The following is a 24928-nucleotide window of genomic DNA, read 5'->3' as shown; positions in this document are numbered from 1 at the left end:
CGGCAGTGGGTCCTCTGCCCATGTTTCTAGTCAGTTCTTTGGGACAGATTTGTAAAATGAATTCTTCTAGGGAGACCTTTTGAAAGCTCTCGATGAAACTCAGGGAAGGTTCTAGCAGGGTCCAAAGGTTCTAAAAATGTGTCACTCACAGCCCTCACCTATTTCACTCGCTAAATTCTATGAATGTTAATGCCCTTTTCAGTTATTTCTGGCCCAACAGGGCACTGTGAATGACGGGCTCCCAGCAGCGGCTGCGTGCCAGGATGCGCGTGGCACTCTCCACACACGGCCCACAGCTCCAAAGCTTCTGGAGTCCTGAGTGTGATTTGATTTCCCCACGAATGTCCACCTACATACAATGCGGACAACTCCTCAGGTACGAGTGTGACTCCCTTCCATCCAGCCCCCTGGAGGCTTCCTTCCGAGTGACGGTGGCAGCACACGGGGGCACACGGGCCTCCTGACTCTCGCGTCAGTGGCTCTTTCCTGCACAACTGCATACCAGCTTCCCCTCCCTATTCTACACTGTCAGAGCTGAACAGTCTCCTCCTCCAGGAGATAATGGGGGGTGGGAGGCGGGAGGCATTAACTCCACACTTCTCGAATTTCCAGAGGAGAGGGAATTCCTACTCCAGCCCAGGGAGAAAGCTCCCCATTTCTTCCATTCTATCCCCAGGCCAGGAAGACCAGAGATGGTAAGTTAGGGGGAGAAACTAAACATCCCCAGTGAAAGCCCTCAGGACCTCTCACGTGGCCGTCTTCCTGCATAAGGTGCATTCTCGTGGGGCAACCCACCCACGGGCAACAGCTGGTGTGATGAACACACAGACATCCTCCCAACGACACGGGGGACTCCGCGCACTGTTACCTGCCCTGTTCCAGCCTTCCCACAGACTTACGGCTTGGAGACTTGGCCTGTTCCCATCAACTACTCACACATGTTCTGGTATTGATTTGCCCCGAGCTGGCCCACCCTGGGAACCCTCCTCCAGGCTGGCCTCCTGGACTTTCCCACACCTGTGAAAGCACCTCCACTTTCTGACACATGGCGTTGGGGCTCGCCTTTGCCTCCTGCCTAAGGACTCTGCCCATTCCTTTACCCTCTGGCTGTGGACAGTACCTCCCCTGCTCCAGAAGGAGAAAGGACGACGTGAAGGACAGGTCTGCAGGGCATCACCCACCTGCACTTCTCCGGGTGCTCATCACGCTTGTTGTTGAAGTCCAGGGATATCTTTGCATCCAGGCCGATGCCGAAATAGTTGTTCATGACACACTTCTCTGTGTAGCACTCGCTGCAAAGGGGATTTCGGGCCAATTACAGCAACCTGCTTATTAGCTGTTTCACTTCACAGCCTCCCACCCTCCAAGCATTTCTTTCTGAGGGCAAAGCTAATAGCTGTTTTTTGTTTGTTTGTGGTAACAGCGTTATTGAGAGTTAACTCACATACCATACAACTTACCCATTCAAAATGCACAATACCATGATTTTAAATGCATTCACAGACTCACGTAACCATCACTCCAATCCATTTCAGAACACTTCATCTCCCCAAAAGGAGCTTTAGCCGTCGGCCCCACCACCCCCCACCCCACCCCACTCCCACCCCACCCCCGCAAACACTGATCTGCTTCCTGTCTCTATGGATCTGCCTCTCCTGGACATTTCACGTAAGTGGGACCACACAACACGGGGCCCTTCGCATCGCGCTCCCTTCACTGAGCACACTTTTCAGGGCCCATCCGGGTTCAGTGCGCATCTCTTTAAAGGCCAAATATCAGTCCATTGTAGGAGGGACCCCATCTTGCTTAGCCATTTATCAGCGATGGGCATCTGCGCTGTTCACTCAGCGCCAGGCTTTGTGAACATTCGCACACACGCTCTAGTGTGAACGTGTGTTTCATTTCTCTCGGGCCTGTCTCAGGAGGGGAACTGCTGCGCCACGTGCAAACTCAAGGTTCTGAGGACCTGCCAGACGGTTTCCCAAAGCAGCCGCTCCATCTCACATTCCCATCAGCAACATCCCACCTGATGACTCTATGGCACACCTGAGACGCACACCAGCCTGAACTCTGGATCTCAGAATATCCCTCAGACACCCCTAGGCCCAGTCAAAGCAGTTTTCAAACGTGACACATCCATCCCCGCCCCTGTGGCAACATGCTTCCCTTTCCCGTGTCCTCTGCTGATAAGACTATTTTATTCCAGCTTCACCCCCGGCCCTTACCCTCCTGCCACGGGGCCAAACCCTCCCATTATCATGGCCCCCGGGGTCACAGCTGGGGGTGCTCTGTGGACACTGGTTCCTCTCCAGGACAGATGCGTGATGGCAGCAGTCCCTGACCCTTGACCCAGAGGACGCAGCACGGAGAGAATATGTACTCCTTGACGTTTGTCGTGGAAGTTCCCCAGAAAGTCAATGGGGGCGGGTGGGCTCGGGGTGACAGCTTGGACCAGAACTCTGTGCACTTTAGGTCAACAGGCTTTTGCAGCCTGACCTGAAAAGCAATCACCACACACACGTTCTTATGACGCATCTAATCCAAGGGCCTAAGTGCTTGGTGAGAGCAAAGCTCTGAGACAAACAGTTCTCAGTTGAAGACCACGTGCTCCCCAGTACTTACAGGTCCTGGGGGGGAGAGGGCATAGGGACAGCGGGGGCGGGGAGGAGGCTGGGTTACAGGAGACCATCCAGGCAAAGGCCAAATGACAAAAGTGCTGGGGTGTCAGGTGACACCACGGCACACCACCCCTAGTCGAGGGAGGAGAGCAGCTTCTGTCCCCTCCCGTCTGAAGAGGAGAGGAGGAAAAGAGACCAACAGCCATAGCTGTAGACGTGGAACCTCGGTGATCTCAGGTGAAGGACTGAGTGCAGGGAGCCCGGGGGGCACTGCTCACAGAAGGACTACAGCTGTAGCACTTTTAAGAAACCCCCTCAGCAAAGTCAAAACCAGAACCAGACAGCCCCGGGAGGAGCAGACAGGCAGGCAGCAGTATCGGGTCCGGGACGGGACGCCAGATAACGGCCAGGCCAGCACCTGGCAGCAGGTGTCTGAAGCGAGGCCACCCTCTGGCAAACGGGCATGGTGGCCACCCTGCACACCTTCTGTTCTGCTTTCCCGAAACCCCCCGTTTCTGTAAACCGTACATTTCTCACTGTTACTCTGACCCACCACACCAGACACATGGTTGGCAACTTTTAACCAATTGCCACCAGCCTCCAGCTGCCCAGCCCTTGCTGTCAGCCAGCAGAAAGGGAGGCCTAGAAGAATGGGTTTTCAAAACACCATCTTTCTCCACAATGGCCTGCATACACACGAGACTCCACCAACACTGCTGTACAAAGTCCTCTCTGCCTCAGGACCCGGCACAGACAGCATCGGAACGTCCCACCCCACAAGTCTCAGAACGGGAGGTACATCAGAAGACTGACGTGTGCGGGCTGCAGGGACCTCCCCGCCCTCCACAGGGAGCTCCCGCACTCCAGCCGAGGTCTCATGATTCCTGGGCTTTCCTTACAGGCTGGAAGAGGATCACCTAGGCAACGTTCCCGAGTTTCTCTAATTCCAGATCAGATTTCTACGCTCCTTTGTTCTACGCCCACTTGGTTCACCCCATACTCACAGGTTTTCTGGTTCCGAGTTAAAGGGATCGGCATTAATTAACAAGCGACTGATGACTGAACCTCCAGGCAAGGAGCCAGACATCCCAGCCCGAACATCTGTGGGGAGATAACAGACGACACAGCAATGGTCAGCAGCTACTGAATTGAGGGACGCTCGTGTCCTCCAGGCTGGCACTTTCCTCAGGACATGATAATTAAACTTTTCTAAAATAACGTATAAACATGTCCGAATTTTGACAATTAACAGTCTGCCCAGAAATCACCAACATCAACCCATATTCATGGAACAAAAATAAGCATACTGAGTGGCAGAAATCACACCTATGACAAATCAATACCTAATGGTAAAAGGGCTTATAAAGATAGTTTTCATTAAATGTACGAAACTCCACCAAAAGATTCATACAACTTATCTTCAGATCCAGCCGTACAACTTTAGAAGGCTGAACTCATGAGAAATAAACATCAGGGAACAGTCAGGTGACCAGAAACTTCAAGCTGCGTGCACCAAGTTACACTTTTTACATTAAGGTAGAGATGGAGCCCTGCTTTTGAGCATTCTGCCAATCTAGCCTTCCAGTAACATCTCCGGCAGTGATTAACCAAATATCTCTCATTAGCCTCACTTCCCAAGGGCTTCTGGGATTTTCTTTCTGTTCAGTTGAGATTCATTAGAAACTGCCAAATCACTCACAGGAATAGAGGGTGTGGCTAGGAGGCTTCAGGAACCTCCCTGAAGCTGAAGGGAGTATTATTGGCAATTTCAACCCCTTGTACCATTTCTTCCTTTGAGGACACAAAGTACTGTCACAATTCCCCCTGAGGGAAGAAGCAACAGGAGTGGCCTCACTCTCTCCTGGGCAAAATGAGAGCAAGGAAAGAAAGCGGGCTGGGCCCACCTCCCCCGGCAGCTGGCTGTGCTCCTGCAATCACGCTGGAAAAAGCAGGATGATGCCGCGGTCCGTCAGCACCTGCCTGGCCCTCCCTTTTCACTCAGGTAACTCCTAGTCGTCCTTCAGCACCCAGCTCAGGTATCGCCTGTCACACGACACCTTCACGGGCCCCCCGGTGGTGATTTGGGTGCTGTTTGCCCTTTGTAATAAATAAGGGCACTTGTCACACCGTGCTCTAACTGTGAAAGTCCGTCCTCTTCCCCACGGACTTCTAAGCTCTTAAAGGACAGGGACCGAGTCTCGTTCTTCCCACAGACCAAGCGCTGGGCCTCGTGCCAGGCCCCGGACCTCGCAGGTCGCAGGGCAGGGCCTCTGACAGCCTCCTGCAGGCTGGCTTGGCCTGGCCACTAGGCCGGCGCTGTCACCCTGCCCCCCGGGAGTGGGGACACTCACTCGGGAACAGGATCTTCGTGTTGAGTGCCGGCAGGCCGTCCCGGTTTCCTGACTGGGGAGGAAGAGAGGCAGAGCTGCCCAGGGACAAACTTCCTTTGCTTATCAGCTTCTCACATGGGGATTTGGACACTATAAAAACAGGACAGAAGGCTGTAAGAGACAGTCCAAAATAGAACAGGACTAAACTCCCGGGAACAACCATTAGAGACGTGCCAGGTGGACGGGCGAGGGACGTGAGGAATGGTTACAAGCCACTGGTCAACCCTAAGTAGAGTGGGCAAGATAGAGAACAGGGGACAGAGAGGCAAGTGGGTTTGGATGCCCTGTAGAGGGTGACAAAGGCCACGGAGGGTGAGGCTGGGGCAGGGCACAGAGGGCTGTGGGGCCCATGCCAAGGAGTTCTGAGCAGCAGTGAGCAGGGAGTACATCCTCAGAGACACCTGCTAGGGGCCTGTCCAGGCTATAGGAAGGGCCTGCAAGCAGCCAGTGGACAGGGACGATTCTCCACTCAGGAGCCCAAGCTGGGGGCTGTTCCAGGAGGGTAAGGGTCCCTGGGCAGGTGGCCCACGGAACTGGGTGATTCCCTCGCCAAAATGCCAGCAAGGCCAGCTCTGGCTGGAGTGAATTTCGCACGCACACAGCGTCAGGCTGGCTGCAGCCAGGAGGACCTACAGGCCCTGAGCCCGGCTGGGTCTGGGGTGCGCAGGGAGGTTCTGGGGAAAGCAGACTCCTTAGCAGCAAGGCTCTTCCCCCACCTGCCACCAGACAGACCGCACACATCCTGACTTGATACCGCCAAGGGGCCAAAGCAGGGGGCAGGCACCCTGAAAACCCCCTCGGCAAGCTTCCCAAGTATCCCACAGGCGCGATGGCAGCACGGAGGGTCATCCCGCCGGCCGGCACCTCTGCGGAGGCTCCTGCACTTGGCAATCCCGCAGCTGTCGCCATGGCACACCCTGTCGTCCGACTTCAGGTCTTTTTTCTCCTCTGACTCAGAGAGACCTAGGACAATCCTCTCCTGCTCTTGGGTCTGGGCATTCTGCTCATCGACAGCTGTGCAGGGAAAGAAGGTTTGCCGCTCAGCAGTGGCTATGGACCCGCAGACAGTGCCAGGCTGACGGGACGCCTGCTGAACAGACGCCCCTCTTCTTCTCCCAGGTTGACGTATCTTCAAATGTCCTCTTGGCTAAAGGCTTAGACCCGAAGCCCCCACCTTGTCCCCACTGTTCCCCTGGTCCCAGCACAGCGCAAGTGCACCAGGCACCTGGGTATTCGTGCCAGTGGGAGGGGGACAAGGACCAAGAGGCCGGAAGATGTGGAGAGAAGGTGAGTGAAGGAGCGAGAGCCCAGAGCAGCCCGGGGGACAGGACAGGGCCCCATCTGAGCACAGCAGTGTGTGTGTGTGTGTGTGTGTGTGTGTGTGCGCGCGGGGGGGAGGGGGGGGTTATGACCTGACTATTGTCACTGAAGCAAGATGCAGGCCAACTGCCCAGCGTGGAAAAGGTGAGGGCTGGGAATGACTGAAGCAAGTGGAGTGGTGTGAAATGGTGTCTGAGGGAAATGAGAGACAAGACAGACCAAGGACGAGAACAAACTTGCTCAGAGAGATCTGGGGGTCCCAGTGAGGTTGGAGGCCATGGAGCTCACAGGTCAGTGTGGTTTGTTCAGTGTTTTCAAAGCTTAGCAAACCGAGTCTAGAAAAAGGGAGTGACCGATGAAGTGGGACTTTCATCCTATGCGGTCTACCTGCCTGCCCCAGGCCCATCGTGGACACAGCACAGGCAGCCTGGACGCCAGGCCAGTGACCTGACCCCGCGGCGCTCACGGTCCACCCAGCTCTGTGACCACCTCCCCGGCTCCCCAGCCTCCAACCCCTCAGTGCAGCTGTAGCCTGGCCAGCCTCTCTCTCTGCCCATGGACTTCATAGCCTCACCTCAGTCCCTGGCCGGGCCCACCGCTCTCCTGGGCACAGGGCCCCCTCACCGGGTGGCCTCAGGACACCTCAGCTCTAACCACCAAGCTCTCTTCAGAACTCACTCCCTTGGAGGCAGCCCCGCCTCTGACTCAACAAAGCCCCATGACACAATCCACTGCTGCCACCTGCTCCTGAGGGGCTGTTACCGACATTCAGCAGTGACCACAGGATAGGACCCTTGCAGGGAGTGGGTCCCCTCTCCAGGGATCCCTCTCTCCAGCATGCTCCCTGCGTGAGCCCATGTGTGGCACCTTTTCACCAGCTGGGGGCGCCCTCTCCACTCCACCTTCCACCTTCTAGAATCCCGGGGTGCCCCCACCCCAGTCAGCAGCATCTTTACATCAGACACAAGTAGGTGAACAGGGAGAAATGTCCGCAGCACGTTCTGAGGGAGGAGGTGCTACCACATGGCAGGCAGTCTAGAGGGAAAGTGGATGGGCTGGCAGTGACCTCGGGCTGTCAGGCTTTGGTCTACACCTGGACCCTTTCTATCGCCAAGATTGGGGGAAGTGGGTGTGCCCAGTGCTGGCCTGAAGAAGGCTACTCATTCTTAAGAGACCAGCTACCTTTTTCTGTGTGTTCTATGATCTGACGAATGGCCTTCTTCAGGCTATTGGCTCTTAGCATGAGTTGTTCCCGAGGCCGGAATATCTGTGGCCGGGCTGGGCACGCTGACCCCACTGGGCGTTCCACAGTGGCGCCACAGCCGCTGCCTGCCCCTTCTCCATCTTCTGTCTCCTCGGCGATGGTGGGCGGTGGGGTGGGCAGAGAGGATGAGGCCTGGGACTCGTCGTCCAAGGTCTTGAGGAGAGAATCCAGCTTCTCTTTCAGGACGGAGCACTGGATGGTAAACAAAGGGCAGGGAATGCAGTGCCTCTCCGCCCTGACCCCCTCCGCCTAGGCGCCCGGGGACAAACCTTCTTGGCCATGACCTCCGACTCCTCGGAGCTCTCAGTCGTCCTCTCGTAGGCCTTCCCCACTCGAGCCACGAAGTCCTTCACCGTCTCGCAGAGCACTCTGGGAGGAAACGCAGAAAGCTACTTCTAGAGAGACAGTTCTGGCTGAGAACCCGGCGCCCTGTGTGCTGGACCCCTGGCTCCCCGGGGGCCACAGGCACTCACTTTGCTGATGAGATCACCACTGAGTGCTGGTCAGAGGTCAGGATTTTAGAAAGATGAGCTGCGACCGAGTCTTCATAGAAGAGAATTTGCTGTACCTACAATTACCCCAAACAGGGCGGGGTGACTGCCGGTTCATGCCTGTGGGATCCGCACCCACTGCCTCGCTGGCCCAGCCTCAGCTCGCGTCCCTAATCTGAGACCCGCCAGTGCTACCTGAAAGGTTCCGAAGGCTTCAGCAAGATGTGGACAGATGGATCGCAACAAAAAAAACATGTCAATCAAAACTTACAAACCACTCGTGCTTCTTTAGCCCAAGATTCACCACCACCAGCCTGTGCTAAGAACTATAATCTTTTATCTGCTTCCACAGACAGGGCTCCTTCATTTAGGTCCCATTCATAGCAGACAACACATTTTGCTGCCTGACTGGGACTTGGCCAGTCCCTGCCTTCTCTCTCTCACCTCTGCCTGCTGAAAAGGGAGCGCTACCCCCGTGTGACGGACCTCTGTTTAGGCCCTAGCCCAGGGCTCAGCAGACTTTACTATCAGCTAGACAGTCAGTAAATATCTGAGGCGTCGCACACACATTCTTCCTCTCTTAAAAGGTACCGACCAGCCATGTGAGAGCAGGCCTGGGCCGTCGCGTGCCCTGGCCCCTGGCCTCGACCCTCGGGACAAGCAGGCAGCCCTGGCAGAGCTCTCGCTCTCCTGCTCAGCCAGCAGCCAGCTCGCCCAGCGGGACAAGCACAGCTATGTATCCAGCACTGTGCTGCTGCAGGACAGAAGAAAAAGAAGCAAAGCCCAGGCCTCACGGGACTGTTAATCACAAAAATAATCACAGGACGAGAAGCAGAGCTAAACGCTGAGCTCGCACAGGCCACCTGCAAAGGCCAGTCACGTGGACCGGGGGCGTGGGGCAGCAGAGGGCACAGAGGGCCAATAGTGTGCTCCGGGGAGGGGTAGTCCTTAGGAGACCACCATCACAAAGCACCCCAAATCTCGGTGAGAACCTGGGAAGCCCCCAAAGCCAGGGGGTGGGGGTCAGAGGCCACACGGCTCCAGCTCAACTTTGGGCTGACACTGCACTTCTGTGAACCTATGTAGGGCGGGGCGTGTTAACAGGGGGGACACCGGAAGTACCTCGGAACCATCGCTGAAGTCCTCGGTGACGACGGTGGAAGAGGACGCCTGCCGGGGGAGTTTGGTCTCATAGGCCATGACGCTCCACCTGCACATGAAGGCAGCTGTCAGCCTGGATCCAGGGACCAGGGCCTGGGGACTTGCTCTTACGACAGCTCTAACTAGCTGTAAAGCCTTCTATCTGGACTGCTTATCCCATAACTTGGCTCCCCACTCAGCTGAGAACAAATGTCACACCAGGAGGGTAGTGCAGCTGCACCGAAGGAAGCGAAATGAAGCCCCCAACAGAGAGCTGCAATCCGCAGCCAGCAGCCAGCTCCCCCAGGGCGTGTGTGCAATGCACAGGCACCAGAGGCAGCCATCCCCCTTAAGTGGACAAGGAACGGTAGGGGCAGCTAGAGTGCGCTGGAAATCACACCTGCTGATCGCAACCACAGGGTCCCGTGAGAGAACAGAAGATTCCCAACACCACCAACACCACAGGCTGTGGGGAGTGGGGGTTCAGACACGAGCTCAGAACTCAGGTAAGATGCCAAAGGCAATGCAGACAGAGAGTATGGATCCAATACATAAGATTGTTCTGGGAACACAACACGGGGAAAGGGGTTTGCTAACTATGGCTAAAGAGCGCTCTGCTGACAGGTATCAGAGGAGGGCTGAGTGGCCAAGGGGACAGAGTCCCCTTCTGCAACAGCCCCAGTGAGTCGGGCTTGGTCAGACCACTCTAGGGCACGGTTCCTAACCTGTTCTGTTGGTTGTCATCTTTTTCATAATCTTGATCAAAAGTGAAAGACTACTAGAAGAAAAGAATTCCTGCTCAGGTCAAATGTTTACCACTACCTGCAGGGAGCCTATGGTTTCCAGAGACCCTGGGTAAGAACCCCTGGTTGAGGTGACCTGTCGGTCGCATGAGAACACGTCCCCACTCACCTGTCCAGCATCTTGGTGCTGGCCCTTTCCAGCTTCTCCAAGATCTGTGGGAGCTGCGTGTCGTCATCACAGGCCGAGCCCCAGCCCAGCACACGAGCCAGGTCATTCCCGGTACCGAGCGGCAACACTCCCAGCTGACACTGGCAGAACACAGCGGGGAAGACAAGGCCTGAACCCCTCATTCCTACCGACCACAGTGGCTCACCTCAGTGTGAGAAACCTGGTGTAAGCCGGGGTGGCGATTACATTCCAGGCAGAGGCAGAGGCACAAGGTAGGACAGATGGCCCATCGAACCCCACAAAAGACTCCTACCTCTCCCACAGTCCCTCGTCCCACCTGTTGCCACGTTCTGACAATCCCCTAGGATCTCTCTGATCTACAGTGCCCAAATCCCTTCCTTGCCATTTTCACAGCCAGCGCCACAGTCCTGTCCCCGACTGTTGAGCCCCTGAACCCCTGCAGAACCATTCTGACTCCCCACCACCATCTCTCCACCCACTCCTTCACCTTACTCACTAATACCAAGTTCATCTTCCATAAACACCACTAGTGTCATCACTCTTCTAAAAACATCCTCAGTGGCTTCTAAGTCCCATCAAAACAGGTACCAGCACATGCACAGGCTCAAGGCCACCGAACTCAAGCATGCCCAGTGCTCGGCCAACATCCCGCCACCTGCCACTCCCCGGAGACCCATGCATTGCTCAGGCCTCGCCCCCACGCCCCCAGAATTCCCACCCCAGAGCCCCCATGAACCCCACAGCCAGGTCAGTGCTGAGGAAGCTCCCTACATACTGGCTGCCCGAGAACTCTCCACCTCCCCCTCCGACGTGCAGTGCGGGCCGGTCCTCGGTCCTCCCTAAACACTGCACAGCCCAGGTCACCTGCCCGGGCAACAAGCAGGCCATGAGCTGGAATGGAAGGTTAAGACAAGGAAGCCCGAGCCCCAGGCGGAGAGGCCCCGGCTGCATCCCTGGGGCCTGAAAGAAAAGGTGTGGCCAGTGGAGTAAAGGTACGGGAACGCCCGGCTGGGGGGTGACCCTCCTGCCAAGCAGGGTAGTGAGTCCGAGGCAGAGAAGGAAGAAGGAGCCAAATTGGGGGGCTCTGGTAATCTGCAGTATGAAGTCTGGACTTGATCCTAAAGCCAAGGGGCCACTAAGGAAAGCTGGGGGGGGGGGGGGGGGAGTGAGCATGAGCCGACCCCGTAGTGGGAGAATGCCCCCAGGGAGGAGTGGACAGACAGAGGCCCAGGGTCAACAGCATACGGGGTGGCAGGACTGAGCCCCAGCAACTAACTACAAGTGAGGAGGGAGAGTGAGGGAAGGAGAATCAAGAACAGCTGTCATGTCTCTGGCTCGGACGTCTGGTGGATGACATTTTCAGACTCTAAGGAAAGGAACGTGGGGCCCGTGGGGCTGAGCAGTGGGCTCAGTGCTGGAAAGGCCGGGCTTGAGGTGGGGAAGGGCAGCCGGGAGGGTGGGAAACACCGACCGAGCGGCAGGGTCCTGGGGAGGCTGGGGGAGGGGTGAGCAGGGGTTCAAGTGCCACAGAGAAGCCGAAGGAGATAAGTGCTCACTGAACTCAGCGGAGTGGATGAAATCTGCCTTCCTGGCGGCTGATAATGAACTTGCAGTGATCCTGGGAGCCAAAACTTAGCCCTGGACCTAAGTGTGGTGCTCTGACTTCACCACGAGGGGGCAGCACTCTCTTTCCTGAGCAAATGGCCTCCCCTGAGCGGAGCAGTTCACCCTCCACCTTCCGCCTCACGCAGGAGCCAGGCGCTAATACTGACAACAAACAGTCCACCCCACCTACAAGGACCACCAGCACTGAGAGTGGGAAGAGAATGCGGAGTCTCTGAAAAATACGCTCCAGGCAGGGCAAAAATCTGAAGAAAAAATATGATGGAAGCAAATGACAAACGCAGAAAAATATGACCAACAAGGAGTTTATATCTCTAATATGACAATAATCCTTAGAAATCAATCTTTTCCAAAAGGTAAATACTCCAAAAGAAATCTAGACAGGAAACATAAACAGGTGGTTCATTTAAAAATTCGTGGTTAACTGAGGTGGTTGACTTCACCAGTATTAAATAAAAAACAAAACATACTTTTTCGTCTTAGTCGGACAAAAAAGAAAAAGACGCGCAATGGACAGTGTGTGGGAAAGGACAGTTTTTCCGCAGCACCAGGACATTAAATGGGTACAGCCTGAGGCAGAGCGGGCGGCAGTACAGATCACACGCTAGTGTGGGCGCTCTTTGAAAGAGAGAGAGCAGGCGGGGCGGGTGCACACATGGTTCTCAGCAGAGCTGTCTTCATGAGGCCATCTGAGCGCCCATCAGTGGGGAGGAAGCGAGGCCACGCGGCAGGCACCGCCCAGCGGGGACGCATCCCGCAGACCTGACTTACTGGCGAGGAGCGAGCGCCCGACCCCGCAACACACTGATTCGTCATCGAGTGCAGGAACCGAACAGCACGGCAACGCGAGCCCGCTTGACTCAACACTGCGTTATCCTACATACACACTGACAGACAGGTCTGAGCGACAGCTGCCCATGTTAGCAGTGGGTAATTACGGGGGGAGAAGGAGAGGAAGCAGGAAGTGGAAAATCAATGAACACCTCTTTTCTTACAATCAGAAAGATCTGTGTTTAATTCAATACAGAAAAAAACTAAGGCCAAGGGACTCCAACCCTGACTTGAAGTTCAAGTCTACTTCTGTCCTCTCCTCGCAAACAAGAGGCATCAGGCCGCAGATGACATCACTACCCCATAAGGAGCCGGTGAGGGTGCGGCAAGGGGGTGGCCCCACTCAGACCTGCTCCCAACCTGGGACTTCCGGGGAATGGATGCTCTTTGCGAAGCTCTCTTTACTTTTCACTGTGACGTTCCCATCCCTGCACCACAGCCCCAGCCAGTGCCCCAGCCCTGGCCCCATGATGCTATCGAGCTATACCTGCTCTTCCCCCAGACCTTCGCTGGTCCCCTGGGGAACAATGCTCCCGGGGGCAAGGGGTGTCACCGGGAGAGCCAGGCCTCTCTGACGGTGGCCTCACTCTCCCCGGGGTTGTGTCCGTCCATGTTCAGGTACCTGTTTGTGAAGATTGAGGCTGTCGATTTCAGAGAGGACCCAGCCAACACTGCCATCCCCACCGCAGACCAGAATCCGGAATGTGTCAAACTTCTGGAATAAGCGTAAGCTGCAGAGAAAAGGGGACATCAGTGAAATGACGCACATTCTGAAGGACAAATGGCGGCCATTTCATCCTGGGCCGAGGGGCCCCGTCTGCGCTGAGCCAGCGCTCCGCCTATGAATGAGCCTCTCAGAGGCAGAGCCCAGCCCGCCGGGACCCCAGGCACCTGAGGGCAGCAGCTAGGCCTCTGCGTCCACCCCACTCCCTGGCCCTCAGCAGCCAGCACCCACACGTCACTCAGGCCCAGGCCGCGGGGTTCTGCCCACACTGTACCTGTCCCTCTGGGCCATTCCATCTTCCCAGGTGACATGACCCACCCTTTCACCCCTCGTAACTCCATCTCCCTCCTGTTCTCCTCGTGGTCACCGTGCCCCTCGCATGCACTGCCCCCTCAGGACACCCCACTGCCTTCTGCTCGCTCCTCACCCTCTTCCCAAGTGGCCTCCTCCACATTTCAGCTTCAGGGACCACACGGACGCCGATGACCCTGAATGAGCCAGATGACTCAGAACGACCTCAGGCTTCCTGAAGACACACCTGCACTTGTCTACCAAACACGCCAGTGGGGTGTCCCATGCGCACCTGCCTGTCCAAGGTTTCCCTCCTTGGAGGACTGCAGAGCCTCATCATCCCAGTCGCCAGCCACTCCCCACTGTCCCGAGTGCAGGCCACCACTGCTTCTCTCGTAATGGCTACAAGAGACTCCGCCATACCTCACGTCTCCTGCGGGGCACCTTCAATTCCTGCGATCAGTGTGATTTTCCCAAACAAGCCTCATCGAGTATCTAAGCAGTTACCGCCTTTCCAGGAAAGGTTCAAACCTCTCAGCCAGCACCTAGGGCCCTCCCTGACCAGCAGCTGCCTGCCCGTCTCCCCAGCCACCCCACTGTGTTCTCTCCTCTTTGCACACACAGCACCCTCTGCCTAGAAGGTTCCCCACCCCCCTCCCTGACAAGACAACACTAACTCTCCTCAGATGCTGGTTCAGGAGAGAATCTGAGAGGACAGCTCCCCCACCCCCCACCCCCGTTTGATTTACAAGTCCCTTCCCCAGGTCCCCACAGAATCTATGCATCTCCTTGTCAACGTGACAGATCACCCCATCTTGTGACCTTGACTATCCGTTCGTGTGCCACACTCCTGGCAGGAGGCAGGGACCCCACCTTACTGGGCCTTGCATCTAGCAGAGTCTGAGCCTCTAGCAGAGGAAGCCCTCAGAAGACAAACAGGAACGCGTGACATGGCCCGGAACTCAGGACAAACAGAGGTGAGGTTCTGCAGTGGCAAGGTTATGACACAAACGGCCACACGTCCCTCTGAGAACACTGACCTCTCTCAGGCCTCCTACTCTCTGGAGCAGGTGATACATCGAGGACAGGAACCGAGGAAATGAAGAATTTTAATAGTAAGGTTGCAGCTGCCGTCCAGAAATGGGAATTCCCTAACCCGCTTGCACTGCGCCTGTTAGTCTTCCGCGCACGGCCTGCGACCCTCCTTAGCTTCCCTGTCCAACACCCTCGGTGCCACACTGAGTGAACCTGTTTGGTACACTGTGACAAGAGCTGTATTGTGTGAGCCCTCCATTGGCCCCTTTTGTTAACTAAAATGATTTCTTTATGAACCCAGCGGAGAGTGTGCTTGCATGTCATTCAGTTACTGAGTCTATCTATGGGGCGCCGCCTCTGAGGAAACAGACTAGAAAGCCACCATTTGTCACGTTTTCCAGCAGCGCCTTGCTGTCAGCGGGAGAACCAACACACAAGGCCCCCGGGGGTGTCGTCTCCACCCGGCACCCAGGCTCCTGTGAAAGCAACCCCTGCTCCAAAAACACCCTCCTCGGAGCCTCCCAGGAAAACACGCAGCGAGAACAGGATCTGCAAGCACTTCCCACCACACGTGTCTGGGGTGACCTCCCGAACGAGCCAGGAGGCTCTTACAGCCCCGACTTTAAACTGCTGCTTGCAAATGGGGAAGGAGCTAGTGCAAATGACAAAACTGACAGAAGCAAACGTTTTCCACAAACCGGTAAAATGTACAAACCTAGAAAGGACACACATCAGCTCTCCAACTAGCGGATAAAGGTGTAACTACTGTGCCTCCCACACCAGCCCTCGCACATCTGCACGTCACTGCGCCCGGCCGGTGAGCGATCTCTTGTGGCCTCCAACGTGAAAAATCTCTGTTCTGGCCTCACTGGAGGAAGCAGCCACCCGAAAAAACGAGGCAGGTCTTTAACTACTGACATCAGAACACGTCCACAGCACGCCGCACAGCGACAGGGAACACATGACTACATGTGACTTAAAAATGTGTGCACACGTTTGCAAGCTGGACGGACAAGCACCTCTATTAAGAGTGGGCACCTCCGTGGGTGGAATTTGGCGAGGGGATGATTCAAGAAAGACAACTTTTATTTCCTGTTTTAAAATGTCCATATCTTTGATCCTTTTTTAATAAACATGCATTATCTTCAAAGTTTTTTTAAACTCCAAGCAAGACATATTCCACAAGCTTCCTACCCGAGGTGCGGTCCTCCGTTCATGAGGTCAAAGACCTGGGCAGGGTTCAGCAGCTGTTTGAATCTTCTGAGGAACTTCACGCCCTGGTTATCCCCGCTTTTTGAATTGACAAAGACCAACAAGGGGCTTGTGCACGACGGAGGGCATGTGGCCTTCCAGAAGCCTGGAGGGAGGATGGGAAAGGACGAAAGAAAACGTGAAAGCCATGAGGCATGAGGGGCACTCTTCATCGTGCAGGAAGTGGGCACGTCTGAGGGCCCTGCAGCTCCCAGGTGCATGCCCAGGAACCACAAGAGATTTGTGAGCACATTTCCACAGCACCGCCCCGCAAGAGGAAAGGAGTCCCCGCCCAATGTGACTTCACATTTACAAAGATGCTGAATTTCAGAAAGGCCGCACCCAGCATGCTCTGGCTTTCCCTCTTGTTCTAAACCTGGAAGAACTGACTTCCTGAGACACATGCGTGTGCCCCAGTCTGCCGCCTTCCCGCCAACACCTGGTAACACACATCATCAAATGCCACCCGAACAGGTGAGGCAGGCATGGAACTGTGCGCTGATCAGTCTGCTGAGTCTCAGACAGCTGACTAGACCCACCCCCTCTCAGGAAGGAACCAGCCTCGAGTCCTCAGCGTACCCAGTGGCCATCGGGACACCCTTCACCACCTCTGTACAAACTCCTCTCCCCGACGAGGGGGCCTGACCTCCTCCTGACCACGTCACAATCACCAGCACAGCCTGTTCTAGCGTGGGGGAGGAGAAAGCGCGGCAAGGGAAGCACGAGGAAAGGGACAGGCCAGGAGCGCGGGACCCACCATCGGAATCGATGCTGTTGAGCGCCGTGGGCGGGATGACGGACACCTTACACAGGCCCAGCGGGCACTTGGTCAGCAAGGACTCCTTACATGCCGTGTGCACCTGAAACAAGCACCCACGGGCATGGGGGTCACGGCCCCTTCACACACACCGGGACGCCGGGAGGAGTGGGCTGCGCTTCTATTCCCACCAGGGCATTTCCCAGACCCCCCAAGGGCCGCACTCACCGTGACCTTGCACCAGAGGCAGCGCCAGTCCTGCAGGCGCAGCACACTGCCGCAGGTCTTGTCACACACTGTGCACTTGGCGCTCACGGGCAGGTTCCCCTCCAGCCACTGGTGAGGCATGGCAATCTGCAGACCAAGCAGACATGCACTCGGGACGGCCCCGCCCCACACGGCCCAGGAGCCCTCGGGCAGAGGTGCTCCCGAATGAACTCAGCCAGGACACTGTTCTCCACACAGGCAGAGGGAGGCGGGGTCTGCAAGGGGCTGCCCCATGCACGGCTCCTGCCCCAGGTGCAGAATGACACAGGGCAGAACTCGGGAGGACAGAGGCCACCCAGATCCCCCCAATACAGGGTGGGAGCAACTCAAACCCACGAGAAGAGATCTGAGCACAGGCCAGTGGGGGCGGCAGAGGGTCCGCGGCCTGGGCACCGGGTGCCAGCAGGAGAAGAGGACGGCCATGCAGGGTCGGCAGCCCCCTGAGCCTACCCCGTCCTCGTCCTCGATGATGTCCTTCCCGATGGAGGCCAGCGTGGTCCACTTGCAGTTATTGGTCGCGCGCACAGCACACCGCTTGTGGGCCTTGAACTTGCACACTGTGAGAGAATGAGACATGAACCCTCGAGCCACTGCCGTGCTTGGAGACACTCTGGAGGAACTGCCCGGTGTCTTCTGGGGAAGTTGCAATGAACACACAGCACTCCCCATTATAAGCTAACTACTGGGGCATGCGCAGGCACTGGGCACGGTGACACTACATGCCCACTACGGCCAGGAGTCAGCAGAATTTCTGGAAAGGGCCAGAGAGCAACCAGCTCCGGCTTTGTGGGCCATGCCCGGTCTCCGTCCCAACAGCTCAACCCACCCCTGAAGCACAAGGACCGCCATGGGCCATGCTTCACGTACAAATACTGAAGTTTAAATGTCACATGATTTTATGTGCCACAAAATAGTCGTCTTCTCTTTGATTTTTTCCAACCATTTAAAAACGTAAAACCATTCTAAACTTCACAGGCCGTGTAAAAGCAGGCAGCAGATGGGATCTGGTCCGGGGGCCACCGCTGGCCTTTCTCTGCTCCTGCCCACACACTAAGCCTGCCCTCTACATCCGGAAGACAAATGTTATTCCATAACCCAATTTACCCGGGGCGGGGGCTGACTACACGGGGCCAAAAGACAGTTCCAGCCCCTTTTCCCTCTGTGTCCTCTAGTCTCCTCTCTGTGTCTCCTCATCACCACTTCCCCTCTTTCCCTTTGCTCCATTACTATAAAAAGCTAACTTATCAAAGACTCCTCCATGGGTACAATAAACAAACATGGAGCCACAGGAATCACTTCACTCCTGAGTGACTTGTGGTGGCCGTGTTTGGATTTCTAAGGTCAGGCTGCCTCGCAGCAGAATGACACATCGTTCGTACCTTCACAGGACAGTCCGTGGGACGTGACCCCAGACAGGGCCTCACGACACACGTTGCAGTAGGTCGGCCTCGCATGGGAACAGGCGTACCAGTTGTGCGTCCCTGAGAAGTGGTCCATGCTGTACTGGGTCGGCTGGAAGAAGGAATAAGACGGCCCAGATGAGGCAAACCTCTGCCGTTCTTAACGTGGTAACTTGAACAGGTCACAGGGACATGTCCAGGAGAGGAGAGCAGGAGGTTCATGAAGGACAAAGGATGGGGTCACAGTCTGATGGGTGGCCTTACTTTACAAGCTACGTGCTGAGAAAGTGAGTTCCAGAACGTACAGTCTACACACGGGAGCGACTCGGACGGCAGAAACTTAAGGAGAGGGCAACGAGAGGGGCTGCTTTTCTTTTTTACCTCAAAATGCTCCCTGTTCTGGACAGTCTTTAGAGCTGCAATCCAGTCTTCCATTTCTTTTCTGTTATCAGCACATAAGATGAGTTTCCTACACGGAGTGATGACCTAGAGGAAGGAACAACGAACACACTCAACACACCCATGAACGAAGGACAAATGCTAACAACTAGAAAAACATGCTGAAAACCTACTTTCACTACGTATGTTTTAATGAAAAATGACTGTTTAATTCAGTCATTCAACTGAGCAGAACATAAAAATGGTTCCCATGAGTCACGAAAAATCAAGAGCAATCTCAAACCAAAAATATAATCAAATTTAGTTTATACATTCACCAAAAATCAACTTACATGGACTTTTATGAACTACTTACTACCCAGACGCAGTAAGAAGCTACACGTATAGGACATTTTTTAAAAAGGAAAAGAAAACAGCTGTTGCTGCTCCGGAGAGCTCACAAATTGACACCCAGCACTCAAATCGTGCGGGGAAAGTCTGGCCCGGGTTACTCTAGGAATGCGAGGAGCGTTTCACATGGACCATCCAGAACTGCTCTTGTATAAAACCGTCTGCTACGCTGCACCCGGCACCTGAGCAAATTACCTGGAAATGAGCTTGTGAGCCTGGTAATAACCTGCAAATAAAAATGATACCCACCACATACAAATAGTTTTTGTAAATCAATAGGAAAAAAGCTTTCCTTTAGAAAAAAGCCTATACATTTACATTTCACAGGAGAAATACAAAATGGTGAATACAGGAATAAAAAGATGTACCGACTCTGGTCTTCAGGGAACGTAAATGAAAATAGCAAATTATTTTTCACCTAACAGACTGGCAAAGCTGTAAGAGATGATAATCCAGAGCTGACAAAAGCACAGAAGTAACAAGTTCTCCTCAAGCAAAGATAGGGGGTTAAACAGGGTATAAACTTTTCAGAGAAAAACCTGATCAAGTCTGGCAACAATTTGTGACAGTTACAGCCTTTTACTTTTGTTTTGTGATGATGTAAAACATCTCCATAGTTCCCAAGCCAAATCCACGAAATAAGGTACAGTCAAGTCCTGCTTTGTATCTGTCCCCTCCAGCCTGGTTCCCCATCCCTCAAAGGCAGCTCTAAAAGAATAAATTAAAAGTATGGTTCATCGTTCACACGCAAACGCATGTCTCTATGCATAGTCTGCCTTTTCAAACAGCAGCCATCGTAGACACGTTCTCCACCTGTACTTTTTCCCCTAGTCGTCCGTCCTGCCATCACTTCTCAGCAGCACAGAGCGTTTCCTCATTCTTTCTTACAGCCCCGCAGAGACCCCCAGTGTGGAAGCACCAGAGACTACTCAGCCAGGTCCCCACCCATGGATTCAATGTCACTGAAAAGCCTTTCATATGTCACATAGTGCTGCATGCACCGCCTTTACAGGGGACCAGTGCTTCTGGGGGACAGATTCCTAGAAGTAGATAGAACGGCTCCAACAGAGTAAACACATGTATCACTTTACTAGCTATTGCCAAGTTCCGCTCCACAGGGGCTGTGCCGTTTCTGCATTCCCCACGGCAGGGTTAGGAAAATGTCTGCCTCCCAGGGAGGGATTCACAATAAAATGCTATTTAACGTCTGGATTTCGGCCTACCGTATAGCTTTAATTTATTTTAGCAAGACCCAATTCAATGATTAGATGATCGTGTTTCTGGCTCAGAAACTGTTTTATAGATTATCTCTTCTGTGATTTTCCACCAACTACCTACAAAGCTTAATCACAGACGGGGATAATTACAGCGGGGTCACAAAGGCACGGTACTGTTCATTCTTTCACGTAACCAAGGTAACTGGGATAATGACACGTAGGGGCCAGGCTGGGTGCAGCAAGAGGCAAAGCTCGCAGAGGGTGAGGGGAGCCTGAAAGACAGAAAACAGGAGTCTGAACAGGCTGAGTGCCCTCCTGAGGTGGGAGGTGGGAGCCACTCTCTCGGATGCAGCCCCTATCCGGGCACTGACACACCCGTCTGCCCAGCAGATGCTTGCTGAGAACTGCGCTAGACCTGGGGTTCAAATCCATGACAAGCAGGGTCCTACTCACCTAGAACTTACACTGGGGAGAGACAGGCAAACAAGAAAACAATTTCAGACACTGACACGCTCCGTGAAGACAAAGGGGTCGTGTGGATGGGCTGGTGGGTGTTTGGAGGGTAATGGAGGGAGGCCATGGAAGAGCTGGCAACTGCCAATGGCCTGGGGTTGGTGCGTCAAGAATTCGCATCAGTAACTATCTACAGGGTCTCAACAAACACTATTATTCACTGCAGGGTGAGTCTTAATATTTGAACTTTTATCAGCATAATAATACAGTTACAGAAAGACAATGCACTTTATTTTGCGTACCTTGGGGATTACATTAGGAATTATGCAACATGATGTTTACAGAAGAGAACAATGAGGGTTTTCACGTCCTGGTCTATTTTAGGCCTTGTTTCTACTACTCCCATGACAACCTGCACAAGGCGAGGCCCACATGACTCCAGCACTCAGCTACGCCGTCCGAGCAGGTAGCGCTTTGGGTCCTCCGTCTTCCACGTGCTGAAGGAAAGGGTCTACTGGGACAGCTTTGGGGGCACTGGCCAGCACGTTACAGACAAAAGTGGTCTGTTTAAAGATGGTGAGTCAATGAAAGAAATGATCATCGATGGCATTTCCTCAATCTGTGCATTACTTACAAGGAGTAAACACTGAGCAACAGATAAATGTCCAAGAACCTGGTTTTCAGCCTGTTTTAGAAGCTCTTCTTTGTGACGTCTGACGCTTCCGACACACGCGGCTCTGAACCCCACCTGGCCACTGACTGGCTGGGAAACGTGGGTAGACTGTCTCCATTTCCCTCTGGCAAAGGGGATGACAGCAGCTACCTGACAGCCTTGTGATGGGATTGAATGGGACCAAACGTGGAGAGGACCAAGCACGGGGCCCACAGGGTTCAGGACACACCCTGGTCTGCAGCCCTGACAAGCTGTGTGACGTGGAGCAGCTGCCATCCCTCCCTGGGCCTCCATCTGCTCATCTGACGTCACGGCCCAGCAGGTTGTGAGGTTCAGGGCAGGGACCGCGCACGGTGCTGAGGACGCGCCTCCTCCAGGGGCTACTTCAGGCTCTGGGTCCTAACGTGGGGTGTTAGCTGTTTGACAGAAGCAAAGGGGCTCTTCCCGGCGGACACCAGCTTCCTGACACCGTTCTGGTGCCAACCATCCACCTCTCAGATCACAAACTTTGTCACAGGATAAAAAAATAAATCCGTTTCTGCCTCTCTCCAACCACACTCTGCCACCTTTGGAGAGAATCCACGTTTCTTAGCTGCCCACAGACTGGTCGTGACTCCATCTCCTTGGAAGGCTTCTCCTCATTGGGTCTCCTGCCAGCCTTCCAGCCCCGGGAGCCCCCCGACACCAGGCAGCCGTCCCACACACCCCGGGGCCCGAAGCGTGGGATGAGTGAGGGTGCGGGGGCCTCCGCAGGAGCAAAGGCAAGTGGGAGGCTGTTTCCGAGTCAGGTGTCTTGACAGGGCTTCCTATTCAATCCCTCGATTTCAGAGAAGAGCTGGCAGGACAGGACCCAGGAGAGAAGCAGGGGCCACGGGAGACCTTCAGGTAATTCCCTCGTGGCCACTCATCCAGTTCACCAAAGCAAAAAGAAGGTGGAAGTCAGGGGAAGCGCTCTCAGGAGTAGTAAGAGTGTCTCTTCGTTTGGACTGCAGCCAATACTATAACTCCCAGAAACCAAGGAGTGGTGCAAAAAAGCGAGAACTGTCCCCCAAATCGAGCCCTCACACAGAAAAAGCTTCAGAGACCACAAGAACGTGTAAGGTAAGAAACGGCTCACATACCTAAATCAACCTAAAAGATAAATGCCAATTAAAGTAGGGTGACACAGAGCACGTGACAGTGACGTGACAGATTCAGCGGAGCGGGATCCATGGCTGGAATAGCAGACCTGGTACCAAGAGAGGCAGCAGAGCAGGACTGCAGAGCAAGAAGACAGCTACACGGAAACCCACCAGCTCGAGTGAGAAAAAGCGCACCCCACACCTTGAAATCGGAAGGGCAAGAAGAGTGAAGCAGAAAGGGAGGAAAAAGACAGGAAATGGCAGACGCGTGCTCACATAATCCTCGAGGCAAGCCAGAGGAGCAGTAAACAGACTTACGTTCTCAGACTCTTGCTGAGTTCTCCTGAAGGTGAAAGAACGTAAAAATCAGTAAGAAAAAAACAAACTGACTAACAACAAAATGAACAAGAGACCTGAACAGTTATCTCACCACAGTTATTTCACAGATGGCCAGTAAGGGACATGGAAAGGTGCTCGACATTATGAGTCATCTGGAAAGGGGAATTAAAACCTTTCACTGTGGCTAAACTGAAAAAGACAGCTACACCCAGTGCTGGGGACGAGGCAGGACAAGTAGAAGTCAGTGCTGGCGGGGATGCAGCTGGGGGCAACTGCTCTGGAAAACAGCGAGGCTGATTCTTATTCATTCACCCTGTGGCTCAGAAATGCCACCATACACCCAGCAGGGATACAAACATGTGTCCTCATCGAGACACAGACAGGAATATCTGTGCACCACTACTCTGAACGGGCCCGCACACAACCAGGACTGATGGAGAGGCCAAATACACTGCAACACGCCAACACGGTGCAATACCACCCACGCAGCGATGAGAACAACCCACCACCGCTGTGTGCCGTGACGTGATGAATTTGACAACACTGAGACAGAAGAAGATGGCGTGTACAAATGACTACGAGACTGGCAGAGCTCTATTAAATGTTAGGACTTGAAATTAAAGTGTTAGAAGTAGATCTTCAACATATGGAGACGATGCTCAATCTCAAATTAAAATTATGAGACACCTTTTTTTCCTCCACCAGATAGAGACCAATAGTTTGGCTACATGCTCTGCTGCCTCTCACACATTGCGGGGGGTGAGGGGGTGTTAACATAACTCCTCTGGAGTACATCTGGGGAAACCTAGCAAACTTTAAAATACACATCTTTGGCTTAGCATCAGTACTTCTGTAGATTTATCCTACAAGGATGTCTCGTGTGAATTGACATCCAGTATATACATCGTAAAGAAAAGACTGGAAACCATCAAATACTGCTAAGACCGGTCGGAGACTGGCTGCATAGATCACGGCGCACCCCTGCAGTGGGTACTACACAGCCACTGAAACACGGACGCGACTTACTCTTCACGTACTTCTAGGGAACACCCTCCAAGATACACGGTGAAGTGCTCAAAGCAAACTGCGGGGCAGAGGGTGTAGGGAAAGGCAATCCCTGTCACCTCGGAGGGACCTGTGAGGGGCTGTGAAACTTACTTTATACTTTTTCATCCTTTTCATTTCTACACCACGTACATGGATTATCTATTCAAAAAATACTCTGAAACATAAAGCCTTCAGTTTAGAATATATGCTAAAGGCAAAAAAAAAAAAGCTTTAAAAGTTCTAGTTGAAATAAGAATTTTTGCTCCTTTCCTTTCAAATAATGCTCTTCCAGGAACTAAGAGAAAAGACCTAGCTGCTCCAAATGACTCGATGACACCCCAGCCAACAGGTACCTTCCGAATTAGCCAAGAAGGTTATTAAACCATGGCCGGGATCTTTGAGAAATCCAGCAGAAAAAGGAGACACGCTGCAGACATACAGACGTGACGCTGAAATGGAGGAGAAGGTGGACTGTGGAATTATACACCCACCAGCTGATACAACCGGGAAAGCGACAAAGAGGCTGTCAGATGCCAGGGCAGCCACGACAGTGGGGCACTTAGTCCTGGCAAATCTGCCAGGTGTTTACAGGCATTTGCTTGTTTCAGCTTCTCCACAACCTAGTGAAGGAGGAGGTAGCAAGAGAGGAAACTGAGCCCACCGAGCGACCTGGCTGAGGTCCCACCACCAGTGAAGCAGGAGCCGGGACGCAGGCAGGCTGGCTCCTGACCTCTGCCCAGCAGCGGCCTCCCACCTGGATTCCAGCAAACAGCTACGTGAGCGCTGCCAGGAATGGCGGGGCCGACGGTGGGGAGGATGGCACTCACCAAGCGCTCGCTCCTGGTTCACTCAGAACAAGCCGGTTCCTTTCTGGCAGAAACCCCGGCTCGGAGGACCAGTGCAAGGACAGCGTGGCATCTCCCTGAGTCATCTGACCGCTGCCCCTCCCACGCT

At 54.2% G+C, this 24928-nt stretch overlaps 1 protein-coding gene across 4 annotated transcripts in view; it reads right to left on the bottom strand.

Moving 5' to 3' along the window:
* DGKD (diacylglycerol kinase delta) overlaps window positions 1-24928 on the bottom strand; it is a 101543-nt gene that overhangs the window by 16581 nt on the left and 60034 nt on the right. For all 4 annotated transcript variants that reach the window (XM_074315255.1, XM_074315247.1, XM_019739753.2 and 1 more), the window contains 16 exons: window positions 18717-18821; window positions 18315-18447; window positions 17386-17492; window positions 16897-17022; window positions 16669-16771; window positions 15855-16017; window positions 13233-13341; window positions 10136-10275; window positions 9206-9293; window positions 8066-8160; window positions 7862-7961; window positions 7511-7784; window positions 5873-6022; window positions 4970-5098; window positions 3623-3719; window positions 1182-1292 (listed from right to left, as the gene is read on the bottom strand). In XM_074315255.1, coding sequence (XP_074171356.1) covers window positions 1182-1292; window positions 3623-3719; window positions 4970-5098; window positions 5873-6022; window positions 7511-7784; window positions 7862-7961; window positions 8066-8160; window positions 9206-9293; window positions 10136-10275; window positions 13233-13341; window positions 15855-16017; window positions 16669-16771; window positions 16897-17022; window positions 17386-17492; window positions 18315-18447; window positions 18717-18821 — 2030 coding nt within the window. The remainder of the gene's footprint in view (window positions 1-1181; window positions 1293-3622; window positions 3720-4969; window positions 5099-5872; window positions 6023-7510; window positions 7785-7861; window positions 7962-8065; window positions 8161-9205; window positions 9294-10135; window positions 10276-13232; window positions 13342-15854; window positions 16018-16668; window positions 16772-16896; window positions 17023-17385; window positions 17493-18314; window positions 18448-18716; window positions 18822-24928) is intronic.

The sequence above is a fragment of the Rhinolophus sinicus genome, linkage group LG01 (assembly GCF_036562045.2).
Source record: "Rhinolophus sinicus isolate RSC01 linkage group LG01, ASM3656204v1, whole genome shotgun sequence".
Taxonomy (NCBI): Eukaryota; Metazoa; Chordata; class Mammalia; order Chiroptera; family Rhinolophidae; genus Rhinolophus; species Rhinolophus sinicus.
Note: the sequence above shows the minus strand (reverse complement) of the source record. Positions and strands in the feature narration are given on the sequence as shown.